The sequence below is a fragment of the Stegostoma tigrinum genome, chromosome 13, assembly GCF_030684315.1.
Source record: "Stegostoma tigrinum isolate sSteTig4 chromosome 13, sSteTig4.hap1, whole genome shotgun sequence".
Classification (NCBI taxonomy): Eukaryota; Metazoa; Chordata; class Chondrichthyes; order Orectolobiformes; family Stegostomatidae; genus Stegostoma; species Stegostoma tigrinum.
In genome coordinates, this window is record NC_081366.1 from 27,943,994 (window position 1) to 27,971,382 (window position 27,389).

The 27,389-nt window shown below is 37.7% G+C and overlaps 1 protein-coding gene across 8 annotated transcripts in view; it reads left to right on the forward strand.

Moving 5' to 3' along the window:
* Positions 1-27,389, forward strand: part of LOC125458195 (rap guanine nucleotide exchange factor 6-like) — a 345,812-nt gene that overhangs the window by 134,266 nt on the left and 184,157 nt on the right. For 7 of the 8 annotated variants that reach the window (XM_048543196.2, XM_048543198.2, XM_048543203.2 and 4 more), the window contains exon 6: positions 4,983-5,153. In XM_048543196.2, coding sequence (XP_048399153.2) covers positions 4,983-5,153 — 171 coding nt within the window. Of the gene's footprint in view, positions 1-4,982; positions 5,154-26,173; positions 26,598-27,389 lie in introns of those variants that run through there. The other variant, XM_048543204.2, reaches the window with a different exon arrangement.

Here is a 27,389-nt window from a genome sequence, read left to right on the forward strand (position 1 = left end):
TAAGTCATAATATGAGTGCTCATGGTGGTGGAGGTATATATTGGCATAGATAGGAAATAGTAAATGGAGATAAGGGGCTCTTTTTCAGGTTGGCAACCTGTAACTGGTGGGGTTCCACAGGGATCAGTGCTGGGATTACAGCTGTTTGCAATAGATTGATGACTTGAAGGATGGAAGTAAATGTACTACAGCCACAGATGAGACAAAAATATGTGGAAAGGCAGACTGAGAGGGCTACAAACGGTTTACAGAGAGGTATTGATAGATTAATTGAGTTGGCAAATGGAGTATAGTATAGGAACACATTAGCGAATTTTGAGAAGATTTGTAGCTCAGGTTGAGGTTCCAGATGTAAGTTTGCTAGCTGAACTGGAAGGTTCTTTTTCAGACGTTTCGTCATCGCCATTCTAGGCAACATCATCAGTGAGCCTCTGGTGAAGCGCTGGTGTTATGTCCCGCTTTCTATTTATGGTATCATAGGAACATGTGATGGTGTTCATTTTGGAAGGGGATGGGCTCATGTAAGGTAGCTTGATCTTAGTAAGATAATAGGTCGGCACAACATCGTGGGCCAAAGGGCCTGTACTGTACAGTTCTATGTTCTTTTATGAAAACAAATGCACAGAATGTTTTAAAATGTAGAAAACCTGCAGAAAGCTGCAGCACAAAGGTACTTGTACGTGGAATGCAAAGTTAGTACATAGTAAGTAATTGGGAAAGCTAATGGAATGTTCACTCTTAGTTCAAAGAGTTGGAGTTTAAGAGTAAGGAAGTTTTACTGCAACTGCACAAAGTGCTTGTAGAGACCACACCTTGAGTTCTGTGAGCAGTTTTAGCCTCCTAATTTAAGGAAAGATATGATTTAATTGGTGGAAGTTCAGATATGGCCCACTCTGATGTTTCCAGGTATGGAGGGATTGTCATATGAGCAAAAGCTAAACAGACTAGGGCTGTACTGTCTGGAGTTTATAAGAATGCGAAGTGATCTCTTAGAAGCATATAGGATTTTTTGGGACTTGACAGGATAAATGCTGAGATGGTATTTCCCCTCAAGGAGGAGTCTAAGACCAGAGGGCATAATCTCAGAATAAAAGGGTGCCAATTTAAAACTGAAATGAAGAGGATTTCTTTTTTGAGGGTTGTGATTCTTTGGAACTACTTGCTCCTGCCCCAGTCAGGGCAGAGTCCTTGTGTGTATTTAAGGCTGAGATAGATAAATTCTGGATCACTAGGGGAATCAAGGATTCCAGGGAAGATAGGCACATGGAATGTCAGATTAGCTGTGATCCTACTGAATGGCAAAGCAGGCTCAAGGGGCCAAATGGCCTGTTTCTGTTCCTGATGCTTGTGGGTCTTGCTGTATATGAATGGGTGAATGAAAGGTTAAATTGCTACAGGAGTTAGCAACGTAAGACATGTAACATCCAAGGTGCAAATTGATGCTTCATTGCTTCATGTGGAAGGAAGTGGGCTCATAGTCATAGAGTTTGTACAGCATCAAAACAGACTTTTTCATCCAACTTGTCCAACTCAAACATGCCAACCAGATGTCCTAAATCAATCCAGTCTAATTTGTCAGCATTTGGCCCATATACCTCTAAACCTTTCCTGATCAAGCCCTTCAAACCTGGCAACACACTTGTAAATCTTATCTGAACCCTTTTAAGTTTCACAATATCCTTTCTATAGCAAGGAGACCAGAATTGCATGCAGCACTCCGAAAGTGGCTGAACCAACGTGACCTCCCAACTCCTATACTCGGTGCATTGACCAATAAAAGCAAGTATACTAAACACCACCTTGACTATCCTGAGATTCCCCTTTGCTCCGCTTTTTTTTTTATAGGCATATACTTCTTATCTAGATGGATGAAAGGTTGGAGTCGCTTGTCCGTTTTCCTTGGTAAATACAATGTTGAGAGATTTGATACCAGTTTGCAAAACAATGAGTCTGGAGAGAGTACATTGGAAGAAACTTGATTGAGGAATGGAGGGCATAGATTTTAAGGTAATTGGCAAAAGAAGCACTGGAAGCATGAGGAAAAACATGATGGGATGCAGAGCAGAGCCAGTTGAGCCTGTCAAAGGATTATTTAAACATTCCTTGAAAACAAAACAAAAAAGGCCATGCAGATAAGACAAGAGAGTGGCAGTTGCTGATTTGATCATTCAGAGGAGTAGCACAGAAATTATGGTTTGGTTGACCACCTTGTGATGTAACCATTCTATGATACTTGAAGAAATGGTCAGCATGCAACTGAACTGCTAGTCTCTGTTTTGTGCAATCTGCATTTTGAGCAGCTGATGCGCATATATTTGATGTGGTTCTTGATTCTTCATTAACAGGAAACAGAAATAAAAATTAATGATACTGAAATGCAGTGGGATTGCTGAAGGTGTAGCAACAACTTTTGACCGAGAAGTAGTGTAGTAGAACAATATGGTGGAATCTGTAATAGTTTCTAAGATTGTTTGCAATGTATTTTTAAGAGTTTGCACCAGTTGTAAAGTAACTAATTGCTGTTTTCTTATTGAGAAATATTGGTCATTTTGACTCTGTGACACTTGATCTGAAAGCAGCACCAGCAGGAAGAACAAAAACAAAGTTGCTGGAAAAGCTCTGCAGGTCTGGCAGCATCTGTGAAGGAGAAAACAGAGTTAAGGTTTCAGGCCTGGTGACCCTTCCTCAGAACTCAGCAGAAAGAATGTCATTAAACAAGTTATGTGGTGTAAGGTCCAAAGGAAACTTATAGAAAAGAGGAACAAGTAGAGGAGCTGGATGGTGAATGCGATCAGGGCTTAGGCATAGGCACAAGGAGAAAGCAGAGACCTAAAAAGGGGAAAAATGCATTCTTACAACAGGAATAATTCTTTGGTAGAGGCTAGGTGTTCAGTCTGGCAGAAACAAATACAGGAGGGCTTTGAGATGTGATGTGAGATGGCTAAACAAAATTTTACAACCTAGAAATTGTTTGGCAACTCTGAAGATCTATATTTACTCAGAAGTGGCCAACCATGAGTAAGGCTGCAATTGTTCATGGAAATGGTGGTCTGGGAAGCGGCACCATCACAACTGCGTGACCTTTGGGTGAGAAGTTTCATTGAAGTGCGTTTGCTAATGGTGATCACTATATGCTATAAACAGAAGGTATAACGAATAGGATTCTTGACTTGCCCTGCATGAATGAAAAACAGTACATTGTGAAAGTGTGTAGCTGCATGGGTGAGCAGTTGTGCAGGGTATGATATGAATGCTTGTGGTTGTGTAAGACACATCTGTGTTGTATTGACCATTTAAAATGCGATTTACCTTTCATTTGAAATATTTTTTTGACTGTTCATTCATGGTTAATTTGCATTAATTCTGATCATGTTAAAGGAAAAGCTACAAAAAGTAGACTTGGTGATTATTTTTCTGGGTAGTCATTTAGGGAGTTTGGCTAGGTTTGGTTTTGAGTTTCCCACTGAGATTGTAACAGTGTAAATGTCACAAGTATAGTTAATTTTGCATTTTGACTCCTCATCACTTTTTTGGTTACTTTTACCCAAGTTGTACTTTTGTTGCCATATTGGCTCTGGTGAATACCTCGCTGGAAAATAATTTAAATAGGATAGGGATGCATGTTTTGTGGTCCCCAACAAGGCTACACCTCTGTAAATAGTTTTGTTGATTTTTAAAAGAAATAGATTGCTGAGATCAATTGTTGTTGGTTGCCGTGATCGCCACTTGTTACAATACATGAAGTAGAGGAATAGCTACCCAGCTAAAATGTTAAATTTTTTTTCAGTTTTGTTGTTTCTTGACTGAGACATTAAGTTTTTGCCCATGTAAAACAGAAGTCTCCATTTTTGTTGAGTTTCCTGATGTTTTAAGTTACTGAGCAGCAGTGACAGTGGGACCTGATTTAAGTATCCCCAACTTCACCTGACCATAATTCCAAGAAAATACTACTTGCTTCCTTGAAATGTAGATTATTAAATGCCTTTTTCTTAATCTTTGAAGTGATGTTTAGTTTATGCTTTAAAAAATTATGAAGCATGGAGTTTTGTGGAATGTGAATAAAATTCTCATTAATGATTTACGTGTTGTCATCAAATACTTCGTCCTATCACCATAGGAAACATTATTATATGTTTAGTTAGATACATATGACAATGAACAGTAAAATGAATGTCAAAGTTTTTAATGCTTCCATTAGTGAAGTGACATGTTGGACTTCTGAAAATAAAAATCTGCAATTACACTTGGAAGCTGAACCATTGCAGTTGCCTGCAATGAAAGGGAAGGCAAGTAAGCTTATTGAGAGAATTGCATCCAACTCATTTTTACGCATTTCAGTGTAGTTAATTACGGAATGATGTCATCAATAACATGGGAGCAGATCTTTCATTTTCCTTTCATACAAGGATGATGTTTGGTCTGGAGAGCCTTATTGAATGTAAGGAGAAGGTAAAATAAATACTTTAGGCAATGTAACAAAATGTCTTCCCAGCTGCTTTGGGATTTTGGTTTTTCAGAGGAAAACAATCTGGCAGATTTCCAATTACAAAATAAAATGCTTACAGAATAAATACTCATTGAATACATGTTAAGTCGAGGTTATGCTTCTGCAGCTATGAAGACTGGATTAATGTATAACAAGGTAGCCTAAGAGAGGAACATATTTGACAAAATATGTCAGAGGAAAAAAGAACATGTCTGGTATATTGCTCACAAGCAAAACAAGAAGTGATTTTTTGCACTGATAAACCGTTATTTACAGTTTCCTGGAAGGAAGGAAGTTGTGGCCTGTAGCTTATTGAAATGTAATTTTTCTCAGTTAGCATGCAGTCGTGCCTGTGTGTGGTTTATATTCCATCAAGTTGTCCCCACCTCACGTAAATGTTTTTTATGCATTTCTCATGAGTCTCTTAAGGCTACATAGACTTTCTGTGATATGGAAGAACTGGATGTTCAATCAGGATCCTGAACATGTATTTCAGGTTGAAAATGTCAGTGAGAATGAAGAGAAAAATCTACAGAGGGAAGTCACCAACCGACAGTCTCGTCGGCGCTTCAGGAAGATCAACTCGAAAGGAGAGCGGCAAACAATCACAGACAATGTGGATTCCTACCACACTGACCGACCTCATCAGACCAGCACTTATCACATGGTAAAGTCATTTGCTACTGAAAAGTATGTTTATTAACTGTGGAATAAGTTTTTAAAAGTTAAGATTATTATCATTTTACAACTTTTAACTGAATTTTGCAGCTGAGTTGAAATAAATTGGGGAAATTATCTTCCGTTTTAAATGAAGTATGTTTACATTGGAGCTGCAGCTAAATTTCCAGTGGTAACTCCTGCCAAACACTGTAATAACATTTGAGAAATGGTAGCTGGTGCTGTTTGGATGCATATCTTGACTGACATTTAGTCAATTAAGATGATTCTTCAGCAGCATGACTAATTTTTGATCAATTGAAATATTTTGTTATTCTATGTATTTGTTTCAAATGCAGATCACCTGATAGTTTGTGGGTTTTTCACCTTTAAGCAACATTGCCTTAGATTTATACAAGTATTTTCATTGTCTCGGAGTTATTCTAATTTCTATCTAAGTTACAAGGACAAATTGAGTACCTTAAAACTTGGTAAAATGGATAATAGGTTCCTTGTGGAAAACTAGCTGTGTTGTTTGGTGAAGGGAGGAGGCAAGGAGTGAGCTGATGCACAGCACCACAGACTGGGAGGCACACTGAATTGCTCTGGTCTGCTGAGTTCTTAGATTTTACTAACAGGATATGTCACGGCTTCATTCTGTTCCTCCATGAGGAGTGATTCCTGGGCGGCATTGATAGATCTTGAAAGCACTAACTTAAATGGCAGAGGTGTGGAATTTATAAATCAAGTATTGAAAGCAAATCATTCAAGGATAATAAACCTAAGAGATTTTTAAACACCTTTCTTGAACAACATGTTTCAAAGATACTATATCAATGCAAAAGTGTTCACAGCTGATATTTCCTCTTGAAATGCAGTTGCTCATTTATGTAATTAAACATAACAACCAATGTGCACTCAGCATTCCCACAACCAACAATTAAGTGAATAGTTGAGGTATAAATAATGGTCAGGACACTTGGAACACTCCTTAGCTCCGTTTGTAAAATGTAGTGGAGTTTTAAAAATGTATTCATTGGATGTTGGTGTCACTGGCAATTTTGGTATCTACTTCTCATCCACGGTGCCCATTTCCATGTGAGTTGGCAGTGGGGACTTAATTTAACATCGCACCTGAGAAAACAACACTGCGGTACTGCACTGATGTACTGTTTTGAAGCCATGGCCCAGTTTTCAGAGTCAAATCCTAGAATAGGGCTTGAAACCATGAATTTCTGAGTAGAGAGTACTGTAATTGAGCTAAAGATACCACTTTAGAAGAAGGTGGAGAATATTTACTTCGTATCTTAATTGTATTACATTGAAATAATGGGTATTCAGTTTAGACAGGAGAAACTTGTATTTCTGTATTATTTCTCTTGACTGTACGGTGACTTTACAGTGAATGAAGTACTTTGGAATGTGATCCAACAATCACTTGCATGTAGACAATTGGCAGTAAGTAATTCAGTACGTTAGTTGATTTGACAATAGACAATAGGTGCAGGAGTAGGCCATTCGGCCCTTCGAGCCAGCACCACCATTCATTATGATCATGGCTGATCATCCACAGTCAGTATCCTGTTCCTGCCTTATCCCCATAACCCTGGATTCCACTATCTTTTAAGAGCTCTATCCATCACTTTCTTGAAAGTATCCAGAGACTCGGCCTCCACTGCCTTCTCGGGCTGAGCATTCCATATAACCACCACTCTTTGGGTGAAGAGGTTTTTCCTCAACTCTGTTCTAACTGGCCTACCCCTTATTTTTAACCTGTGCCCTCTGGTTCTGGTGTTTGTCCTGGACATTTTATCCTTTAACCACTGAGAGAACTGTATTGGTCAATTTTAAACATAGCTGTACTATAATGTACGTCACCTGAGTACACAGATTGGATTTTGATTTCATATTTTATCTGGTAAATGACAACTCTGCACTGTGTAGTACCCCAGAATAGTACATTGACGTGACAGGCTGTTCGTTGTTCGCTTCTGTGTTATGACACTTAACCTATGACGTCTTTGTTCAAGATGCAAGCAGCATAATTGAACCAAGGTGATACACAAACATAAATTTAATAATAAACTGTTATAGATTTTGATTATGGAGATGGTGTCAGCACCAAATGAGGTATGCCTTGCTGAATAATTGAACTTAATATTGCTGTTTTCAGCTTGCTTGTCATAATGAACAATAAATGCCCAGTTATCAAAGAGAAAAGATTGGGGCTCAAGTTGAGTAGATTTTAACAAGTGATTTTTCAACAAGTCCTGGATTGAATACTCTGGAAGAAATCAACCACTGAATTAACAAGATGCACATAAAAACAAACAGAAATTCAAGAAAAAGTAGTGCTGCTATGGAATGTTTTTCTTGGGAAACCACTCATCCGACAAATTTTTTTTTAGGAAATTTCAAAATTCTAAGAGAAACATTTTAAATAGAATAAGCAGCTACTTACACAAACAAAAACACTCATGCCACAGCAGTTCTTTTGGTGGGATAAATCAAGCATGTGTTGGAAAAGAGTAACCTCAGTGGATAACATACATTGCAGTTCATGGAGAGCTAAAAATAAAAACAGGTCATACTGAAATTCAGCACTCTTTTATAGCAATTCATCTCTAGGTTTATTTCTTTCTTTCTGGTTCTCCAAACATACACTCAAAATGCACCTTGAAGTGTGACATTGTGCCATCCAGATTTAGTTGTGTGCCAGATTTGAACTGCTGACAGCTCTGCATTGATGCTTTCTGCCTTTGCAAACAGAATGAATCAGTGCATTTGGTCTCTGATATTCCAGAAGAGGTCTCACCAATATGTAACGGTTGTACAGGATAACATCCCAATTCCTTTACTCACAGGACAGAGCAGTGAAGGCAACACCTTTTCAACCACCCTGTCTATATGTGATGTAAACTTGCAAGAATGATGTACTTGCACCCCTAGATCCTGTGTTCTATAACACTATCGAAGGTCTTACCATTAACTGCATAAGCCTACCCTTGTTTGTTGTACCAAAATGACATGCCTCACATTTGTCCTGAATTGAACTCCATCTGCCCTTTTTTTTTATTGGCCCATTGGCCCATTGACCCATTTGATCAAGATCTCTTTGTAATCTTAGAAGCTTTCACTGTCTGCTATGCCACCAAGTTTAGTGTCATCCCCAAACTTAATAATCATGTCTTCTATCTGGTTGCCTAGTTATAGGAAGGATGGACATTATCAAGCTGGAGAGGGTTCAAAAGAGATTCACTAGGATGTTACCAGACATGAAAGGTTTGAGTTATGAAGAAAGGCTGGATAGACTGGGACTTTTTTCACTGGAGCATAGGAGTTGACAAATGACCTGATAGAAGTTTATAAAATAATGAGAGGTATAGACCGAGTTGATGGTTGTTGACTTCTCCCTAAGCTGGGGAATTTCAAGACTGGGGGGCATAATTTTAAGGTGAGAAGAGAAAGATTGAAAAAAGATGTAAAAGGCAATTGTTTTTAGAGAATGGCTTGTGTGTGAATGAACTTCCTGAGAAAGTGGTGGTTGCAAGTATAATTATAATGTTTAAAAGATATTTGGATGGATACATGAATCCGAAAAGTTTGGAGGAATATGGACCAGGAGCAGGCAGGTGGGACTGGTTTAGTTTGGGATTATGTGTGGCGTGGACTGGTTGGACCAAAGCGTCTGTTTCTGCACTGTCTGACTCTGACGACTCTAGTTTACTTTTGATCCTGCACTACTTATTGTGAGCACCACAGGAAATTGAAGTATATTTTTCAGAGGAAAAGAGGAATGATCAAACACTTCCAACTTAGATCTCTTAATGAGAGTATTAGCTGGCCATGTTGTCAAGGTGATCCTGGAGACATTTGCATCCAACTTCAAAGTTAAATCAATTCAGTGTTAGCTAACTGACAGCTTCTCGTTTAATGCAATGTTAACTGAATCCAGGCCAAACTGTGAAATCTGAAACAAAACACAGGCCTTCAGTAGGTTAATACATTTTGCATCCTATGAATAAATGTATGATCTCTGCTTGCTCATAAATGACCAACAGTGTGTTCCAGCTGTTGATCTTCATGCCTTTTTGAAAAGTCAACTGTACCTTGTATGTCCAGGCTGTTAAGTGGTGCAGTGGTAATGTGCCGAGACCTCAGCAAGAAGGTCTGCCCTGGACGTGTGCAATAACATCTCCAAACAGGCTGATTAAAAATGATTTTTACGAAGGCCATGTGAAGTTGTGCTCCTGTCCTTCCAGCTGGGCCAGAAAGTCCCTCCAAGCCCAGGTGTGTGGCATGACATGTCTGAACAGGTTGATTAAAGAATAATTTTCTGTGTTCTTGCCCTTAATCAAATGATATCTTGTTTTCTGTAACAACACAATTAATGAACAGTTAACATGATACACTGATTTTTGCTTTTAGTCCTGATATTGGGCAAATTTTAAGCTATACAAAAAGCAGTTTTTTCTATTTTCTACTACTCAACATGTGATTAAACTAATTCAGACCGATGTATTTATTTGAGTTATCAAACAGCAATACAGCTAGTAATTCCACAGTTACTGCCCTACCATTTCTTTTTCATCACTGCATTGAAGCCAAACAACCTCAAAACTAGCCTCCCTCATTTCTTTTTGCTACTTTTCTACCCATGATTTTATTTTGAGTTTGAAATGCATTTAGTCGAGAACAGATTGTGTGTGATATAAAGTATCACTTTTTTTGAAAATACATCCATGTGTTTTGACTATAAACATTATATTGACCATTTTCCCCCCCCTTTGATGTCAATAATTTTGGATAATCTTTCTCTTTGCACTGCATTTTCGATCCTCAGCATCCATTATTCCCATTGTACAAGCATCTCTATTCGTAACTTTGGTATTTGTTCTGTTAGCTGCCGGTGAGGCAAATCTAAATCATGCCTGTATACTTAAACAAAACAAAAATGATAAAAGGAATTTGATTTGCCATTATGGCATTAAACATTTTCTTTCTTGTGTAACTGTAATTTTAATTTATATTTTGTGTGTGAGATGGTTTTATTGTCGTTTTAAGAATTGATTTTCTCCGCTTGGTATCAAAGAGTCTAGAGGTTTCTTCATTTGCATGTGTTCTTAAAACTTACAGTGAAGAAATGGTTAACAATTCAGTGCGTTAACAAAACTGTGATTAAAATAAATCATGTTGCTGCCTGTGACAGGGATACAGGGACACACCAAAACAGAAAAATCTAGATGTTGATTAGTTAAGTGTATCAAAGCTGCACCCACTGTAAATGTTTGTTTGACTTGGTTTTTAAGTTGGGGAGAAATGCAAGAAAATCTATGAAGTTTTGCAGATGACATTCTGATTCAGTTTCTGTTGTATCTGTGAAAACATGACAAAAGGGTGACTGCATTTATTTGGTGAATTTAAAATAGTAACTCAGTTATAGACAAAATCCATCACTGTGGGTTTTCATACAGGGCCCTGGAGCAAAACTACTAAATTTTTTGCTTCTAATGATATGCTATAGGATGTGGTATATCACCTCATCCTTGTCATATGCCAGTCCTTTTGAGGTCAGTTTGATAATGAATACAAGTATTACAATTGTGAATTAATCATTGATAAGTGCCACTGTTTAGTACAAATAATACTTGACGTCTGGTTCAATCAAAAACAGGATTAACTAATCACGGATTTGTTAAAATAATAGTTTTATCCTCTAGGACTTGTTTGATATTAGACATTAGTGCCAACTGAAGTGGCAAATCTTGAGCAGGTGAATTGATGTTAATTTTGTTTCCTTCCACTGAAAAATTTAGGCAAATGTGAACTTGATGGCTTAGAGATAACAACGTCAGACTTGAATAGTAGTGCTAAGGGTAAGATTGGCAGAAAGTATTTTTGTACAGATGAAAGGTGTTTAAAGCTGTAGAAACCGTTCACTATGGGCTGGAATGAGATCCCAAAGCTTCATTGTTCTCTCCTTATGTTTCCACGATTGGATATCATGTCAAGATGATAAATCACACCACCGTTAACATGGTCTTAATGTCATGAATTGCCAAATGGCTAATTTGCATGACCTGCATAAATCCAAAAATTCTTGATTGCATCACCAATCTCAAATGCAAAGGCTCACTGCAAGTTTTAAACATAGAAAGATTTGAATAGAAGTAAGGCATTCAGCCCCTCAAACCTGCTCCATCACTCTAGGTCACACCTAATCACCCACCTTGATGCTTTCTTCCCCTCGGTATCCCCGTTTCCCTTGATATTGTAGCATTTAGAAATCTATCTGTATTGAATATACGTAATCACTGAGCTTCTGCAGCATTTTGGGGCAAAGAATCCGGAACAGTTGCCACCCTCTGAGTCAAGAAGCTCCTCCTCATCTCAGTCCTAAATCATTTGCCTCATAATCTTGAGATACCGACTCTTAATTCTAGAACCCCTCTGTCCCCAGTCGGGAAAACATTGTTATTACGTCCACCCTTCCAGCTCTGAAAGAATGTTGCAACTTTCATTTGGGTCACCTATCATTCTTTTTGAGCTCTATCAAAGACCGGCCCAGTCTCTTTAAACTCTCAAATCAGATTGTTGGATCTTGACTGCACTTGGAGAAGGCAAGAACTGCAGATGCTGGAGTTACAATCAGTACAATGTGGAACTGGAGGAACACTGTAGGCCAGGCAGCATCAGCGGAGTCGGAATATCGACATTTCGGGTTTACACCCTTCATCAGGTGAAACCTGAAAAGTTGACATTTCCACTCCTCTGCTGCCAAACCTACTGTGTTCCTCCAGCTCCACATTGTATTGACTCCCCACTGCATTTCCTTAGCAGGAAGTATATAATTCCTTAGACAAGGAGACCAAAACTCTTTTTAAAAAAAAGCATAGTATTCCAAGTGAAGTCTCGTTAATATCCTGTGCAGTTACAGCAATATTTCTTTAATCCTGCACTTAAATTCTCATGGTTTAAAGACCAGCATATTATTTTTCGACTTGATTGCTAACTGCACCTGCATGTTAAATTTCCATGATATGTGTCGAAGGGCACTCTGGTCCTTTGTTGGATATCAGTGCTTCCCAGTCTTGAACTGTTTAAGAAACACGTTTTAGCTCCATTCCTCCTACCAAAGTTGTTGACCTCCCACTTATCCACATTTTATTTTTTTTGCCACTTTCTTGCCCATTCAATTAGCCAGTCCGAATCCCCCTTGAAGTCTCTTTGTCTTCTCCTCATAGCACGCGTTTCCACCTACCTTTGAGGTAGCAAGAACTGCAAATGCTGGAGTCAGTACAGTGTGGAGCTGGAGGAACACATCAGGCCAGGCACACTGTGTTATCTCCACCTAGCTTTGTGTCATTTTATAAGCTTGGAAATATCTGTTTGGGCTGCATTTCCATATACCGTGAACTGCTAGGGCTAAGCATTGATCCTAATGGTATCCTACTGGCCATAGCGTGCCAACTTTAAAACAACTCATTTATTTAAACTTTGTTTTCATTACTGTTATAATTCTCAAAACCAAGGAATTTTATGGTGCCCATGCATTGTAATTTTGCATACTAACTTTCATTGGTTCCTTAACAGAAGCCTTCTGAAAATCCAAAAAGTAAACATCTTCTGATTCTTCCTTTATATACTCTGCCATTAACATGCTCAAAGATTTCATACTGTTTGTCAATCATGATTTTTTTTCCCCATCTCAAATGCAAAATGTCTATTCCCAATCAGACAGTTAATTTCTAAATATCCATTATAAAGAATGTGACAACTGGATTCCATTTATTTTCCCTTCAGCGTACATTTGGCTAACAGGACTGTGAATCCTCATTCAGCCCTCCACTTCATTAAATAAAAATGTTACATTTTCATTTTCAACCTTCCAGTTTGCAATCCCCATTGCAGAATCTATAGAATATCGAAAGATGATCGCTAACGCCTCTACTATTTTTATGAGCACCTGTTTCATTCTAAGGTGTAGATGTGTTTAGTTGAAGATAACGTAATAGCTCAAGTTGTTCAACAATGTCTGGAGAATCACATATATCAGAACATTCTACTTCAGCACCAATTCCTGGAACTTTTCTGAACCAGTAATGTCGAACACTGGTAGTGCATTATTATTTTTCCATCTATTCTGGACCGGTAGCTATGCTATAGTGGCCTGTGCTGATAAATAACAGTTGTACCATAAGTAACAGTAAAAGGCTAAATCATCTCAAAATGCACTTTAATTACTATTGACAAAATCATTAATTACTTCAATGAAGGAAATGAATGTACTTCAGCCAAATTAGCAAGTGACACAAAAATAGGTAGAAAGCCAAGTTTTGAGCCTGCAGTGATAATAGGAACCACAGATGCTGGAGAATCTTCAAGGGTCTAGGCCCAAAATGTCAGTTTTCTTGCTCCTAAAATGCTCTTCGGTCTGCTGTGTTCATCCATCTCTACACCTTGTTATATCTGGTGAGTCTGCAGAAGGACTTAGATTGTCAGTGTGAATGGTCAAAAACTTGACAGATGGAACATAAGCAGAGAAACGTGAGGTTTTGCGCTTTGGCCGGATGAATGGAGGATTTGAATTCTATTTAAATGGAGAAAGACTGCAGAAAGCAGTTGAACCAAGGGACTTGGGTGTTCATATCCAAGAATCTGAAGCTCACATCCAGGTTCAATAGTTAATAGGGAAGGCATATGGAATATTGACCTTTTATTTCAAAGGGAGTAGTGTATAAAAGTAGGGAAGCTCTACTAAATTTGTAGAGAATACTAGTCAGACTAAGCTGGAATGCTGTGAACAGTTTTAGAACTTTTATCTATGGGAAGATTCACTGGCATTGGACGCAGTCCAAAGAAGGTTTACTTGGCTGATATCAAGTATGGAAGACAGTTTTAAGAGAAGTTGATCAGGTTGGGCCTGAACTCCTTGAAATGTAGACAAATGAGAGGCAACCTTATTGAACCATACAAGATTCTTAGGGAACTCACAAAGATAGATATGGAAAGGTTGTTTCCCCTTGTGGGAGCATCTGGAACCGGGGGCTGTAAAACTGAGATGAGAAGCAATTTCTTGCCTCAGAGGGCTGTGAACTTGGGAAATACTTGACTACAGAGGGTGTCGAGGCTGGATCATTAAGTATGTTCAGTCCTGTGACAGCCAGATGTTCAATTGCTCGGGGAATCAGCAGTTATGGAGAAAAGGTGGACAAGTGCACTTGAGGATTATCAGGTCAGCCATGATCTCGTTGAATAATGGAGCAGGCCTGATGGGCTGAATGGCCTACTTCTGCTCTTGTGTCTTCTGGTCTTTATAAAACCTGTGCCGTGAACATTGTGGGATCAGTATGTACCAACTCACCATGATCATCTAAATGGCAAGAGATGGAAAATAAGTGTTAGCGTTTCCAGTGACAACAGTGTTCACGGAAGAAATACAAACAAAAATACATTTCAGTTCATTAGTTTAGAATAAAGGTAGTTGAGACTTTTCCGTTATTTCAGTCAAAGTAACTCATTCTGACAGTAACCACACAGCATAGGTCGAAGTCTAGTGGTAAATGTATGCTCTAGATAAACGACGCTATGTGTAATTGTAAAATTGTTTTTCAGTTTGAAACCAAAAGGCTGTTTCAGGTTATGTCACCAATCAAGAAAGAAAGGAATAAATTGTTCATTAGTTTGTGAACAATATTTACTGTATTTAAAATGATTGCTAGGTCTCAGTCTTGGCTTGTTCAGTTTCTTTTTACTTTTGTGGGTAATTGTGTAACTAGGGCAATGAAGATACCGGAAACAAAAATAGGTCTTACACATGTCTTTATCTTTCTGAGACACATGTCATTAGTTTTTTTTGTATTTGTGGTGTTCTTGTTCTGTAGCTTATGGTGGCGACATGTCTGCGGTGTGAAGTTTCCAGTGACAATGATCAAACTTTGCTTTTCGAAAAAAGAGTTACTGCAATGCTAGTAATTAAAAGCTACTTTTTAAGTAATATTACTCGGCAACAAAATCCCAGTTTATTTTGACTGGAATTTCAATTGCTTTGTTTGTGCTTCTCTGTTCTGTTCAAATCAAACTCATTTTGCATCATCTGGTAGAGACAAATATCTGAATTCTAACTTCCTGGCTGTGGTCGTCCGGCATAAATGATGCATTTTCTTTTCATGTTTGTTACTATGTATCAGCAAAATTGTATGTATCATGTTAAAAGCAGTACATGCTTATATTTTCAGGAGTAAACTGCTCTTTCTCCACTCCTCATTTAATCACAGCAGTTCTTTTTAAGTATTTGTTTACCAGCTCTGAGAGTTTTGATGTTTGTACTGTGAATGTGAAAGGGACAGGTTTCTTCTGAGTCTGTTTGAAAAGTAAAGAGAGTAGTACTTAATGTACTTATGTGTGTAAAAATAACAATAATGACCCAACCTACACCTACAGATGCATACAGACCACAAACAGTAGAAATTCATAATTTTAAGTTGTATGGTTCTTAAAGTTGATGTCTAGGGTTGACCTTTCAAACTCTAATGTCTTCCTGGTTTTGTTGAAACAGTTTAAAGATATGGATGATTTATCTGTCCTTCTGGAGACAGCAGTTGCTGGGTTGAGTTCTTTAAAATTTCTGTCTATGGTACATGATTAGTCAAACAGGATTCAACTTGAAAGCTAGGCTGAGTAGAGAGGGTCTTGGCTTCTTCAACATCTCTTTACTACTCCGGGGGTGGGGGAGGTGGGTGGATGGAGAAGGAGAGACAGCTGCACGACGACATTATTGGTTTGTCACCTGACCCTTACTAGTTGCCTGGTGTCCTAAATTTGGCCGTAGCTGCTGGATTCCTGTTGTATGGCTTAGGTGATTTGATTTACTTTTGGGCACGTTCCTTTTGTAACCAGAGCTTTGTTCAAGTGATTATACTCAATGGTTGTCTTCACCTAGTTGAATTCGGGTATTTCTACTATAACGTATGTTTCAATGACATGAATGGCTGTGTGGTGCTGTCGATGAATAGTGTATGCTGTTTGGATAATGTGAAATTTTTACTGTACAGTATTGCATTTTTTTCAAAAATGTGATTTTCTATGGCGGTTTTCTATAGCACGAAGTCACACAAGAAGGCAACCACAGGCATCGTGTTGTAGGACACTACCTGTATCTAAGCGATTATCAAGATGCTTTGCTAATGGGGTACGTGATGTCCCTCCCATTAATGCTCCTTCAAGGATTTTGTTCATTTTTGGTATAAAAGTATGATTTCAACACTTTCTTCTCCCCTAATGAAGCGAAGGAAGCAGTGTGGTGATAATGGCAATGGACTAGAGAGCACACTAATGCTCTGGGAACATCAATAAATCTGGAACTGCATTGATGTCATGAAAATTACCATTTATGGATGCCAAAACCCCTTCTAGTTCACTAGTATCCTTTTGGGGAAAGAAATATCACATCCATACCCTGTCTGGCCTATCTGTATCTCCAGATCCACTGCAAAATTGCTCATTCTTAACTGACCTCTGAAATGACCGATAAAACCACACAATTCAAGGACAGTTATGAATGAGCAACAAATTCTGACCATTCTTTCATGGAATACATACACGACTGAATAAAAAATACAGCAGTAGTCCAAACAACAAAATTTTCTATAGGCAGATGAATTCATGAAACAAAAGCTGGATTTTGACAGGCTTACCAATTAATAAATGCATGATTGTTATATATGGTAATAGAAAATGTAATGCATGCATGTGTTGGCCATGGATCATTCAAATGTTGCGTCTGGTTTCAGGAGTTTAACTACAGTTGGTTGAGGCGATGGTGGAGATTGGGGTCTTGAAATGTGTTTGGAAGTTGCAATACATCTCCCCCTGCTATTCTGAGTTTTCTCATGATTTGTTTTCCTGGACTCGAATTGCCTGTGAAACAATCTAGTTTTGCAGAATTTGCCATTGTAATCTGTGTGTTTTATAGGATGTTGCTGTATTGGAACAGTTACTGTTTAGTTGTTAAATACTCTGTTATTCTGTTAAGTTTTTTAGTAGAGTTGTTATTCCAATTTCTGCTTTTATTGTATTTCACCTATAGTGTGTCAAGCCTGGTAATTTGACTAATTAAATTGCATCCAGAATGGAATGCCTGGCAGTGCATTTAAAATAAGAAAACGTTAGGGCCTATTCTATCTTAATATTTTTTGAGGTGGATTTGATCTGCTTAAAAGCAGTTATGATCCCAGTTGTTATTTCTGGATAAGTCAGCACCCAGACTGAAATCTAACCTGATTGATAATACTTTTCTTTGTTTAATTTGACGACACAGTCTTTCACTGAAATACAGACATGCAATGCTGCAGATTTGGATTGATTTTTGCGAAAAAGAAAAGATGAAATAGAATAAACCTATCTATTTACATACAATATAATTTGAAGGTTTTCTAAACACATGGTGAAATGCCATCCCATTTATCCTAACGTTGACCCATTACAGTACTTAAACAGCAGAGAAAATTTGCTTCTCTATCACATGTATTGATTTTACCTCTGTTTCTTTCAATTCCCAGTTTGAGAGGTCAGTAGCTTCTTCCTTGATTAGTTACACAACTGAACTTTGACATTCTCAGTATTGAATATAACCTTTCAAGTTCTGACTAAATATTTTTAGCCTGGAAGTTTTAAACCAAAGCCTTTATTCTGGGAGAACCTAACTTTTCTGAGTTAATTTGTTTCTCTAGGAAGAACGATTTCTTACATTCAACTTAAGCCACGATTTCTGCAAACTGAAGCCAAGTTTTCCAAGCTGTAAATTTTTCCCTAAAACCTAAAGGGGGAGAAACAGTCCCAAGCAGAAAGCAACATATTGCTCCTCAATGTTTACAATGTCCACTTCTCAAACTCTCACAATATAAACAAATTCCCAATATCATCCAAGGAATTCTCTCTCTTAGACGTGCTTGAGAAAAACAATGGCTTCAGAAATATTGCCAACGTAATCATTAAACCCCCTCATATACACACAGAAGCTTGGACACATGCACCAGCAGGTTCAACAACCCCTTCTTTCCTGCGTTATTAGTCTGATGAATGGAACGCTGTAATGTCAAATAATGTTGATCTTGATTTGTGCTCTGCCTATGCAGCCGTAATCTTGTATGCCTCCTTCTGTCTAAGCACTGTATGATCTGTGTCCTTTTTCTCTCTGATCTGTCTGTACGGCTCGCAAAACTAGAACTTTTCTATGTACTTATGTACGTGTGACTACAACAAATCAAGCTTTAAAATAAATGGTTTAAAATTATATGTAAATCACACAAATTGCATCACAAACCGACCAAAATTAGACGCTAGACTCAGCTACAGTCAAATAGGGCATTTTGGTTGCAAAAAGTCAACTTCAACTTGAGATACTGATTATGGAAGGGGCTAAATCAGTGGTGAGGGTATGAGGTTTGTGGCGGGAGTTGAAGACTATGTATCAAAAACTTTGTATGTAAAAAGTGCCTTTTTTAACACTGTCACCTTCCTTTCAGTATTGAAATGTAACTTCCCCCTGTTAAAATTGAAAGGAAATCACTGGCATGATTTGCTGTATAGATAGCTATGATTTTCAGTTCTGCCATCTCTTTGTTGTTCCTGACTTACTGATTCTATTTTAGGAGATTGCATCATCTTGGTTGTGATGACAACTCTACTCCCTCTTGAGGGAAATTCATATCTCATTATACCCTCTGCTGTAAATCTCACTGGTGCTTATTATTGGACCAGATCATTAAATATTAGTGAGCACTTGATGATGGAGAACATTTTAAAACTACAGCAAACTGGACCTGAAGGCCAAATAATACTTAGCTATTTCGGAAAGAGGCTGGAGCTCTGTGAAAGTTCCACTCTTCTTTGCAGCAGGAACCAGGGAATGGGTGGAGTATACTTTCAGACAAGACTTCCTGAACTTTACAAACATGAGAACCTAGCTAGCTGTGATTCTACATAATGAAAAGCGATAAACAGGAATTTTTACATATTGGTGGTATAAATGTTGCCAAAAAATTGCAGTCAGCAGTGAATACCTCCTGGGAATTAAAATTTGGAAATAGGTTAAATCAGTTTTAAGGGGTATGATTGCATCTGTTTTTCAAGAGCCTATTTGAGTAGTTCACTTCAGCAAATGATATTGATGTGTTTTTACAAGCAGCCTTTTACAGGATTTAGTTATTTATATCATAGTTATTTTTGAATACGTCTTAAAGAATGCCAAGAAAAGTGTTACTTCTGAAGTATTAAAATTGTAACATCATTCACTCTGCTTTCTGTGATAATTATTTTTGCATTTTTTTTAATCCTTGTATCCTTAAGTTGTACTGAGTATTGTCTCACTTTGGCTGTGTTCCCACCCCACCCCAGCAGGTGTTTGCCAAGTTCAGTATATTTGTAATGTTGCATTTAATGTACATCTTCAATAACAAATATGGAATATTGTGAAAAATCGCTGCATCTTCTTTATTGTTATTCTACTGTTTTTCAGCTGCTGTGTCAAAATGTTCTGTATACTCTTCAAACAGTGCAACATTTCTAGGAAGATCCATATCTGCATTTTTTTCTAAGCTGGAGGAGTGGTGTGTTATAAATGACTAGAGACAATGTGATAATCTTGTTGCAGTGTTATAGATGTGAAAATTGTGTTATTGAGCCTATTTACAAAGTACATGTAGAAAAGACTGGTTCAGTTGTTTACCCAGAGCTTTTTTGGTATCTGAGAATTGGATAGATTGTCATCATAATTTGTTTTTCTTTTCTTGCATCATTACTGCTTTCTCTGCCATCTTGAAAGCATGAAGAATTATCTTCCTTTCTTGCATGAACCTCCCATGACAGTGACCTGAGTGGCTATTTTTCATGCATGAGTTCAAATGATGAAAATGACCTTTCCTTTCTAAAACGAAAAGTGCCAGTATTACAGCTAAACAGCTAATTCATTTTTCCATCACCTTACACTGGATACTGATTTAGGAGCAGGCAGCTAGCTGATTTTTATTTTCCGTATACCAGCCATAGAAGAGTTGCATTTTAATTGTAACTGCTAACTGTTGTCGGGTCGAGATCTGTGAATTTGATACAGACAAGGAGGCAGGCCTGAAATAATTTTCTCAAGTAATCAATGTATGGCATAAAACCACAGTACATTGTATGTTAAAGGATTAAGCCAATGGTGGGATTTTGTTCGTTCTTAATAGTTCAAGATAAGACGGAAGCATTTGTAGCCGTCTTCAGCCAGAAGTCCCAAGTGAATGATCCTTCCCTATCTCCTTCAGAAGTCCCTGGCATCTTAAGCCAATTCAACATCCAGAAACAGTTGGAGGCTGTAGTCCCTGACAACTAAAGACTTGTGCTCCAGAACTTGCCTCACGCCCAGCCAAGCTGTTCCAGCAAAGCTGCAACACTGGCATCAACCAGATAATGTGGAAAACTGCCCATATATGTCCTGTTCAGAAAAAGCAGGACAAATCTAACCCAGCCAAATTGCTACCCCGTCAGTCTACTCATTCAGGTGATGGAAGGAGTTAGCAACAGTGTGATCAAGCAGCACTTGCTCACTGATACCCTGTTTGGGTTCTGACAGGGCCACTCAGCTCCTGACCACCTTACAGCCTTGGTTCAAACATGGAAAAAAGAGCTGAATTCCAAAGGTGAACTGAAAGCAACAACCCTTGATGTTCAGACCACTTCTGACCAAATTATGACAAGTGAACTCTAATCAAGAAGCATATTGCTACGTAGAGTAGTAATACTGACTGACTACAGAAATAAATCCGGTATTCATTGGACATATCCATATCCGTGTATCAAATTTTGTTGAAAGCTTTTGAGATGTATTATTTATAGGCAAGCAGGCACATCCGCTTCCAGTGGTAGGATGAGGATGAGATTCATGCCCCAGTCTTGGTGTTTATTTTGTGTTAATTTCTTTGCCAGTGTGATTCAGCCAAAAGAAATAAATCCATTTCTTAACTTGTAGATTTTTTTTTGTCCTGCAATATACATGTATCAATTCATACAATGAATTTGTCTTTATTCCAAGTGAACAGTTGTGACACTATCCAGAACTACACCTACCTCTGAATTATTTTGTTAGGTTTATTAACAGTTTGCCCATGGAAACTACTAATAGCTTGTTATTAGTTGAGTACATTTTCAGGAAGGAATATGAGGCTGAATACTCAGTTATGCACCCTGAAATGTATTGATGGTGCTTTGGAAACAGAGTGCTGGTTCACATCACCAAGTAATAATGAGAAAAAGATAGATATTTGAGCCTTAGGAGGGTGGCTTTAAATCTAGAATTTAGTTATTCATTTCAAAAGATTCTCTGGTATTTCTTAGAATCTCTAGGATGTTTTAAGAGGAATCAAAATTTGTTTATATACCTCGGGCTTCACCGCTTTCTTTGTGAAAAGGCATCCCCTGTAATCTGAAATCTGCACCCTTCTACATATCTTGTATGGTTTAATTTTCATAGGTTTAATCCTTAACTCTTGCTGATAGAAAGAGAACCTTATATCTTTGTGGCCATGTGGATAGAAGATGTGATTTTATCATCCATACGCTTCAGATTTAATGACCCCTCCTTTCAAAATTTGTTGAAGAAAAATAATTTTTTAAAATCTATTTCTCTCTGTCAAAACTACAAAGATACAAAATGTCCAGTTCTTGTACCTCAACACTGATGTTTGAAGAAATCAGTTAAATGCAATAATTTTATAATTTTCTGAAATGGGAAGCAATATTCAGCATATTTGACCAAATTTTGTTTCTTGCTTTGATATTAACAACTGGATTGATTCTTCTCAACAGCAATTGTTACTGCCCTTGGTTTTAACTTTGTTTGATCAGTTGTCAGAATTGTTCACAAGCTAACAATATTGTCCTTTACTGTTTAAATAATTCTTTATTATAAGATGTTTTCAAAATATTCAAAAAATGTTAATAAGGAAATTAATTTTCTGTACATATGGCCGACTATTTGTTATGGCAAGACAAAATAGATGACTGGTTCAGACAACATTATGATTGATTGTCAGTTAAACCACCAAAATTGGATAGCAGTAACATAAGTTAAAGCGACTTGGTTCACAGAGTGCTGAACTACTGGTATAGTACAGCAATGACAAAGGACATATGTATCCTATGAGGTACATCACCAGTGCTCTGGACTGGAGGTACCAAATATAGACCATGTGTTTTGTCAAAGAGACAACATTGGAGAGAGAGTACAAAGACTGGAAGGGTGTAGATCCTCAAACAAATTTAGGAAACTTGCTTGATAAAATAGATTATAATGAGACTAAATATGTTGTGTCTATCATGCATTTCAAATCCTAGAAATTAGCAGTAAGCCTATTTGTGTCCAAGTCACAGCAATGTGGAATTGTATTCTGAGTGAGACAAATTCAGGAAAAAAATCCCTTGAGAACATGTTACTACAGTTCATTTCTTTGACCTCGCAAATGCTCTTGACACAGTCAATAGGATGGCCCCCTGGACAGTCCTAGAATGGCGTGACTTCCAAAACACATTTTGTTGCCATACAGATGTTCTGAGATGCAAAGGCAGGCCACGTTGGCTCTCTTTGAGACCTTGAGCAGAGTTAAGCAGGTTTGCATTCTAGCACCAATCTTCTGTAACCTGTTCCTCACCTATGTCCTTAGCCATGCTGTAAAGGTTTTGAAGAGGGACCATATTTTCATCTTGATGCCTCACACTTTGACCTATGATATCTGCATTACACATCCAGGAAGTGTTTTTTTTTGCCAGTGTCCTAAAGGCGCTCAAAATGTGAGTTTTGCAGTTCAGAGTTGACAGATTTTCAAAGGCTTCAAAGCTGTTGAGTTTGACCTTCAATCTTAGAAAGAATGAGCTTTACACCACTCCTTGCCAAATTATAGCACTTTCACTAGGCATCTGCATTGATGATATAAAGCTGAAGAATGTGATAGTTTTAAATACGTTAGAACCATTATCTTTAATTATAGTTTGCTTCAGTTGTCAGCTATGTCCTGAAGATGAGACTGGTGCTGGGAATGCTTTACATAAATTTCAAATTTCACTGTTACAAATTTCAAAAACTTAATCCGAGGCCTGTCAATAAGTGTTGAGGGAGTGTTCCTGAAAGCCCACCTGAGCTGCACAGGACACATAATGAAATGGAGCACCATCACATTTAGAGGCAGTTCCTCTCTAGAGAGGAAGCACCTGACAAAAGTAACCAAAATCAGCCACATAAGCACTGCAACTTGCTTAAAACAAGCCTAGTGGTGTAGGCATTAAGTCTAAAGAGCTGAGGAAATCAGCAAACAGGGAATCACTGGAAAGTCTTGGCCTACTTCAGTCACTTTGAATAGGATGGATGGGAATGCCTCATTACTGCCCATAAATAATGCTGTGGAACAGCATTAGTTATATATTGCTACATATCAGTTCCAGTGCTCCAAGTATTCGGCATACAGACTGCGGCTGTGTAACCACCTGTGTGTTTGTCACCAATGAGTCTGCATATTTATCATCTGAATTCAAAGGGCAACCATCATCACAACAAGTAGCACTTTAGACAGTCAGAGGCTGAAGGGTGGAAGTGGAATCTGACCCTTACACAATTGATTAATTTTATTTACACAGAGAAGTATCTAGTAACATGAAAACCTGTAAAACACATTTTCAGTCTATTCTTATGTATTGGATCCTCAATTAATGCAATACAAAAAAAAAGCAATACATTGAAATTCTTTCAGCTAACCTCTGATGAAGACAAATGTATGTTTATGCATGCGTAAAGACCAGTCAGTCCCCAGACTTGCCCCAGAAAATTGAAAATGACACATTTGGAGGCAGGACTTCATTCTACCGGGATTTTGCCGTGATGGAGATCTTTTCAGTTGTGATAAAAATCTGAATCTTACTGTACATGTAGTGAATTTCTTCATGTTTAGATGTTCTAGATGTTTTGAAGATAATTGAATTGCAGCCCCACTTCTTGAAAGTGTGGGAGCTAATTGTACGCAGCAAAGTCCAATTGTTGCGTTAGTGCTGTCAGTTAATTGATAAATATTGGCTAGCACACTGGGAAATTCTCCTGCTGTTTTTTCACAATCACGCCATGAGATCTTTTCTGTTCAAAGGGCATACAGCCCCTCAGCTTAACGTCTCGTTTGAAAGACAGCAACCCTTCTGCTACAATATTCACCGAGCATTAGGTTGGAGAATTAGCCTAGATTTTTGTTCTGGAATCTTTGGAATTCAATTCTAACTTCTCCAATATTCTGATTGAGCCACAGCTAATATATGTTTTATTGTACAAAATTGTCTTTTCTTGTGTCGTAGCCTATGCAATATTTACTGAATTATTCCTAGTAATTGCTGTGATTGAGAACACCCGACTATGAAAATTCTGTTTCTTTATAATGAGCAATTTGAAAGCTACTTTGTAATCAGTGGACTCGGAATAGATATATCGAGGGACCACAGTTATAATTATTGATATTTTCAGAATCTACTATAGTTGTGCTTGCTACTAAGAAACCACCACCTGTCCATTTGTCATTGCCCAACCGGCATCCTTTCGTTTGCTGATTAAATGCTCCAATTATGTTAAGTAGAAGCATATGGTCTCTTGTATAAATGATACTGTATAAAAGTTACATAGAACTGTGTGTGTGGGTATTTTAAACTGAAAACTGAATCGATCACAGTTGTAACATGTATTTTTATTTTTCTTGAATATAAATGCTCCCATTTAAGAATAAAGGTCAGAATTGAAAAGATGTGAAATATTAGTCGAATGTTCAGCTCTCATTTTTGTAATACTGTAGTAGAATTGGGAAGCAGTACAGCATACATAATCTCCTAGGTAAATACTCCAGAGGGCTGATTTTCTGAAGTTTGATTGGTGAATAAAGGAAAGGGATGATGTCATCCCACTTGAGGGCAACTGACAGGAAATAAAATTTAGTTACCATATTTATACAGGCTTATTAATGGGATCTGAAACCAATCGTACAAAAAAAATTGATGGACAGATTTACATAATATGATGCATAATAATTCATAATGTATATCATGTTTTTAATTTTTAAGTATAATTAACTAATTGTGAAGCTGAATGGGTCTCGTCAAAAAATTATGTATTGGCAAACACTATCTAGCAGCGTACATTTTTTAAATCTAGTTATTAACACAGTGCGAAACTAGGAGTAAGGAAGGACAAACACTTGGTAGATTTACTGGAAAAAGATTCTAGTGAAATGTTCATGTTCTGTATAAATGTTAATCTCATTAATTTTACAGTGCTGTGTTTAGATGCATGTGACAGTACATTACTGCTTGTAGAATGAATCTGTGTGACTAGTGTATTGATAATTTTCATGATACTAATTATGCTTGATCTTGCATTTTTTAACAACTAACTTTCAGTTTAAAAGCATGCATTTGTGTATAACAGCTAGAAGCTTTGCAGTCTGGGATCTAGATTTTGAGTTTATTTTTACACCGCACATTACTAAATGTTTGTTAACTGTTTCTCTAATGTTAGGTAATTAAAAACTTCAAATGGAGAGATAATTTTGTATGGCAGTGTTCAATGGCCGCTTAAATCCTTTATTGTCATCTGTACTGTTTGATAGTATATTCTTCCAAAATTTTTATATAAAAACAATTTCTTTCCTGTTTTATTTGCAGGATGCTGGTTTAATTTAAGGTATGGGGATATTTTTGGTGGTGGATTTTTTTTTGAAGACTAATGCACTGTGTATGTTTTTTTAGCTTTATATCCTCAGAATTGATTTGATAACCATTGTTTCTGCAGCTTCAGATAGCTGAGCTGATTGATCTGCTGCAGTTTCCAATGAGGTCTCTTGGAAATGATGTCATTGCTGTAGCTGTATTCTCCTCCCACCCTTTTCTTTCCCTTCTGTTATTAGATATTTCATTTCGCTGTGGAGCATCCAATCAATAGCTACTTTTCCTGAGGGATCAGCTGAGGAAACAAGCAAAGATAGTCAGTATGAAATGGTTCTGTATCATGTGATTTTATCCAGCTGCAGCTTCTCAGCATTCGGTTTGCAATACGGAATGTAGAAGTTCTCATTGGAAAACTGACGTTGGATTAATTGTGACATTTTGCTGCTGCACTAGCATACTGAGAAACACTGGTAGCTTGCGCATCCTCCAGTGGTGTTCTGCAGTATCCCTGGACTGGCAGGTTTATTGAGTCAGCCTGGGGTATTCAGCTACCTCAACTGCAATGGGCTTACGTTTCCTGAAGTGACTTCAAGCCTACCCTGTTTCAAAAGCTGTTTCTGTTTTCTCCTCTCTCCCTTCTGTTCGCAAAAGGAAACTTTCTTTCTTAAACCAGGAAATGGCTTTCCTTGTGCGTTGCTATGCCAACTGTTTGCAGCCTTGGTCCTCTAAAGTAAGCACAATTGTTTGTTTACCATTCTGAATGCTGCATTTGCAGAGAAATTACTTTTTGAATTTAATGTGTTGTACTATGCCTGTGATATGTCAGATTACCTGTGACAGCTGTAATCCTACTTGAATGTTACAGTTGGATTAGAGTTGGAGTAATTACTGAAATGTAGTTAAAGCTGAAACGAGGCCATTCATGGTGACCCAACCAGTTGCAAGAAGCCTTAGGCTATACATGTGTTCCTGTCTGTTTATATCCTTTTTCGGTTTTCCATTTTCTTTTGAACTAGTTGAACTAGAAGAATGAGAATCCTGCAGAAGTTGCTGTACAGTCCCTCACAGCTGTTAATACCATTTTTGCTAGCCGCCTGTTTCTTGAACCTCCACATCCGTTGCTTCAGAGAATTAGATATTTAGCTTGTTTCAAGTGCTGCAGAGAGAATTAATACAGTTTAACTTCATACAAGTTTGAGTTTCATTGTTGACTGCCTTGGTTTTGGATCAGACTTTGCCCTTGATGGTTTCAAGTCAATTAATCATAGGTTGCTTATGTGGATTTGATTTATAATACAAAACTGAAATGGAGTGTGCTAAGAAAATATTTTGGATTTGTTTAATATGAGTGTAATACATCACAAAATATAGTAAATACAATGGAGACACAATTCTTTTTTAATTTGCTATTACGTTTATGACATTTAAAATACTTTTCTGTAGTTTCCCTTCTTTTGGGAGCTCCTCAGCCCTCCTTCCTCTAATATTCCCTTGTCTTCCACCAAATCAGTTTAATTGGTAC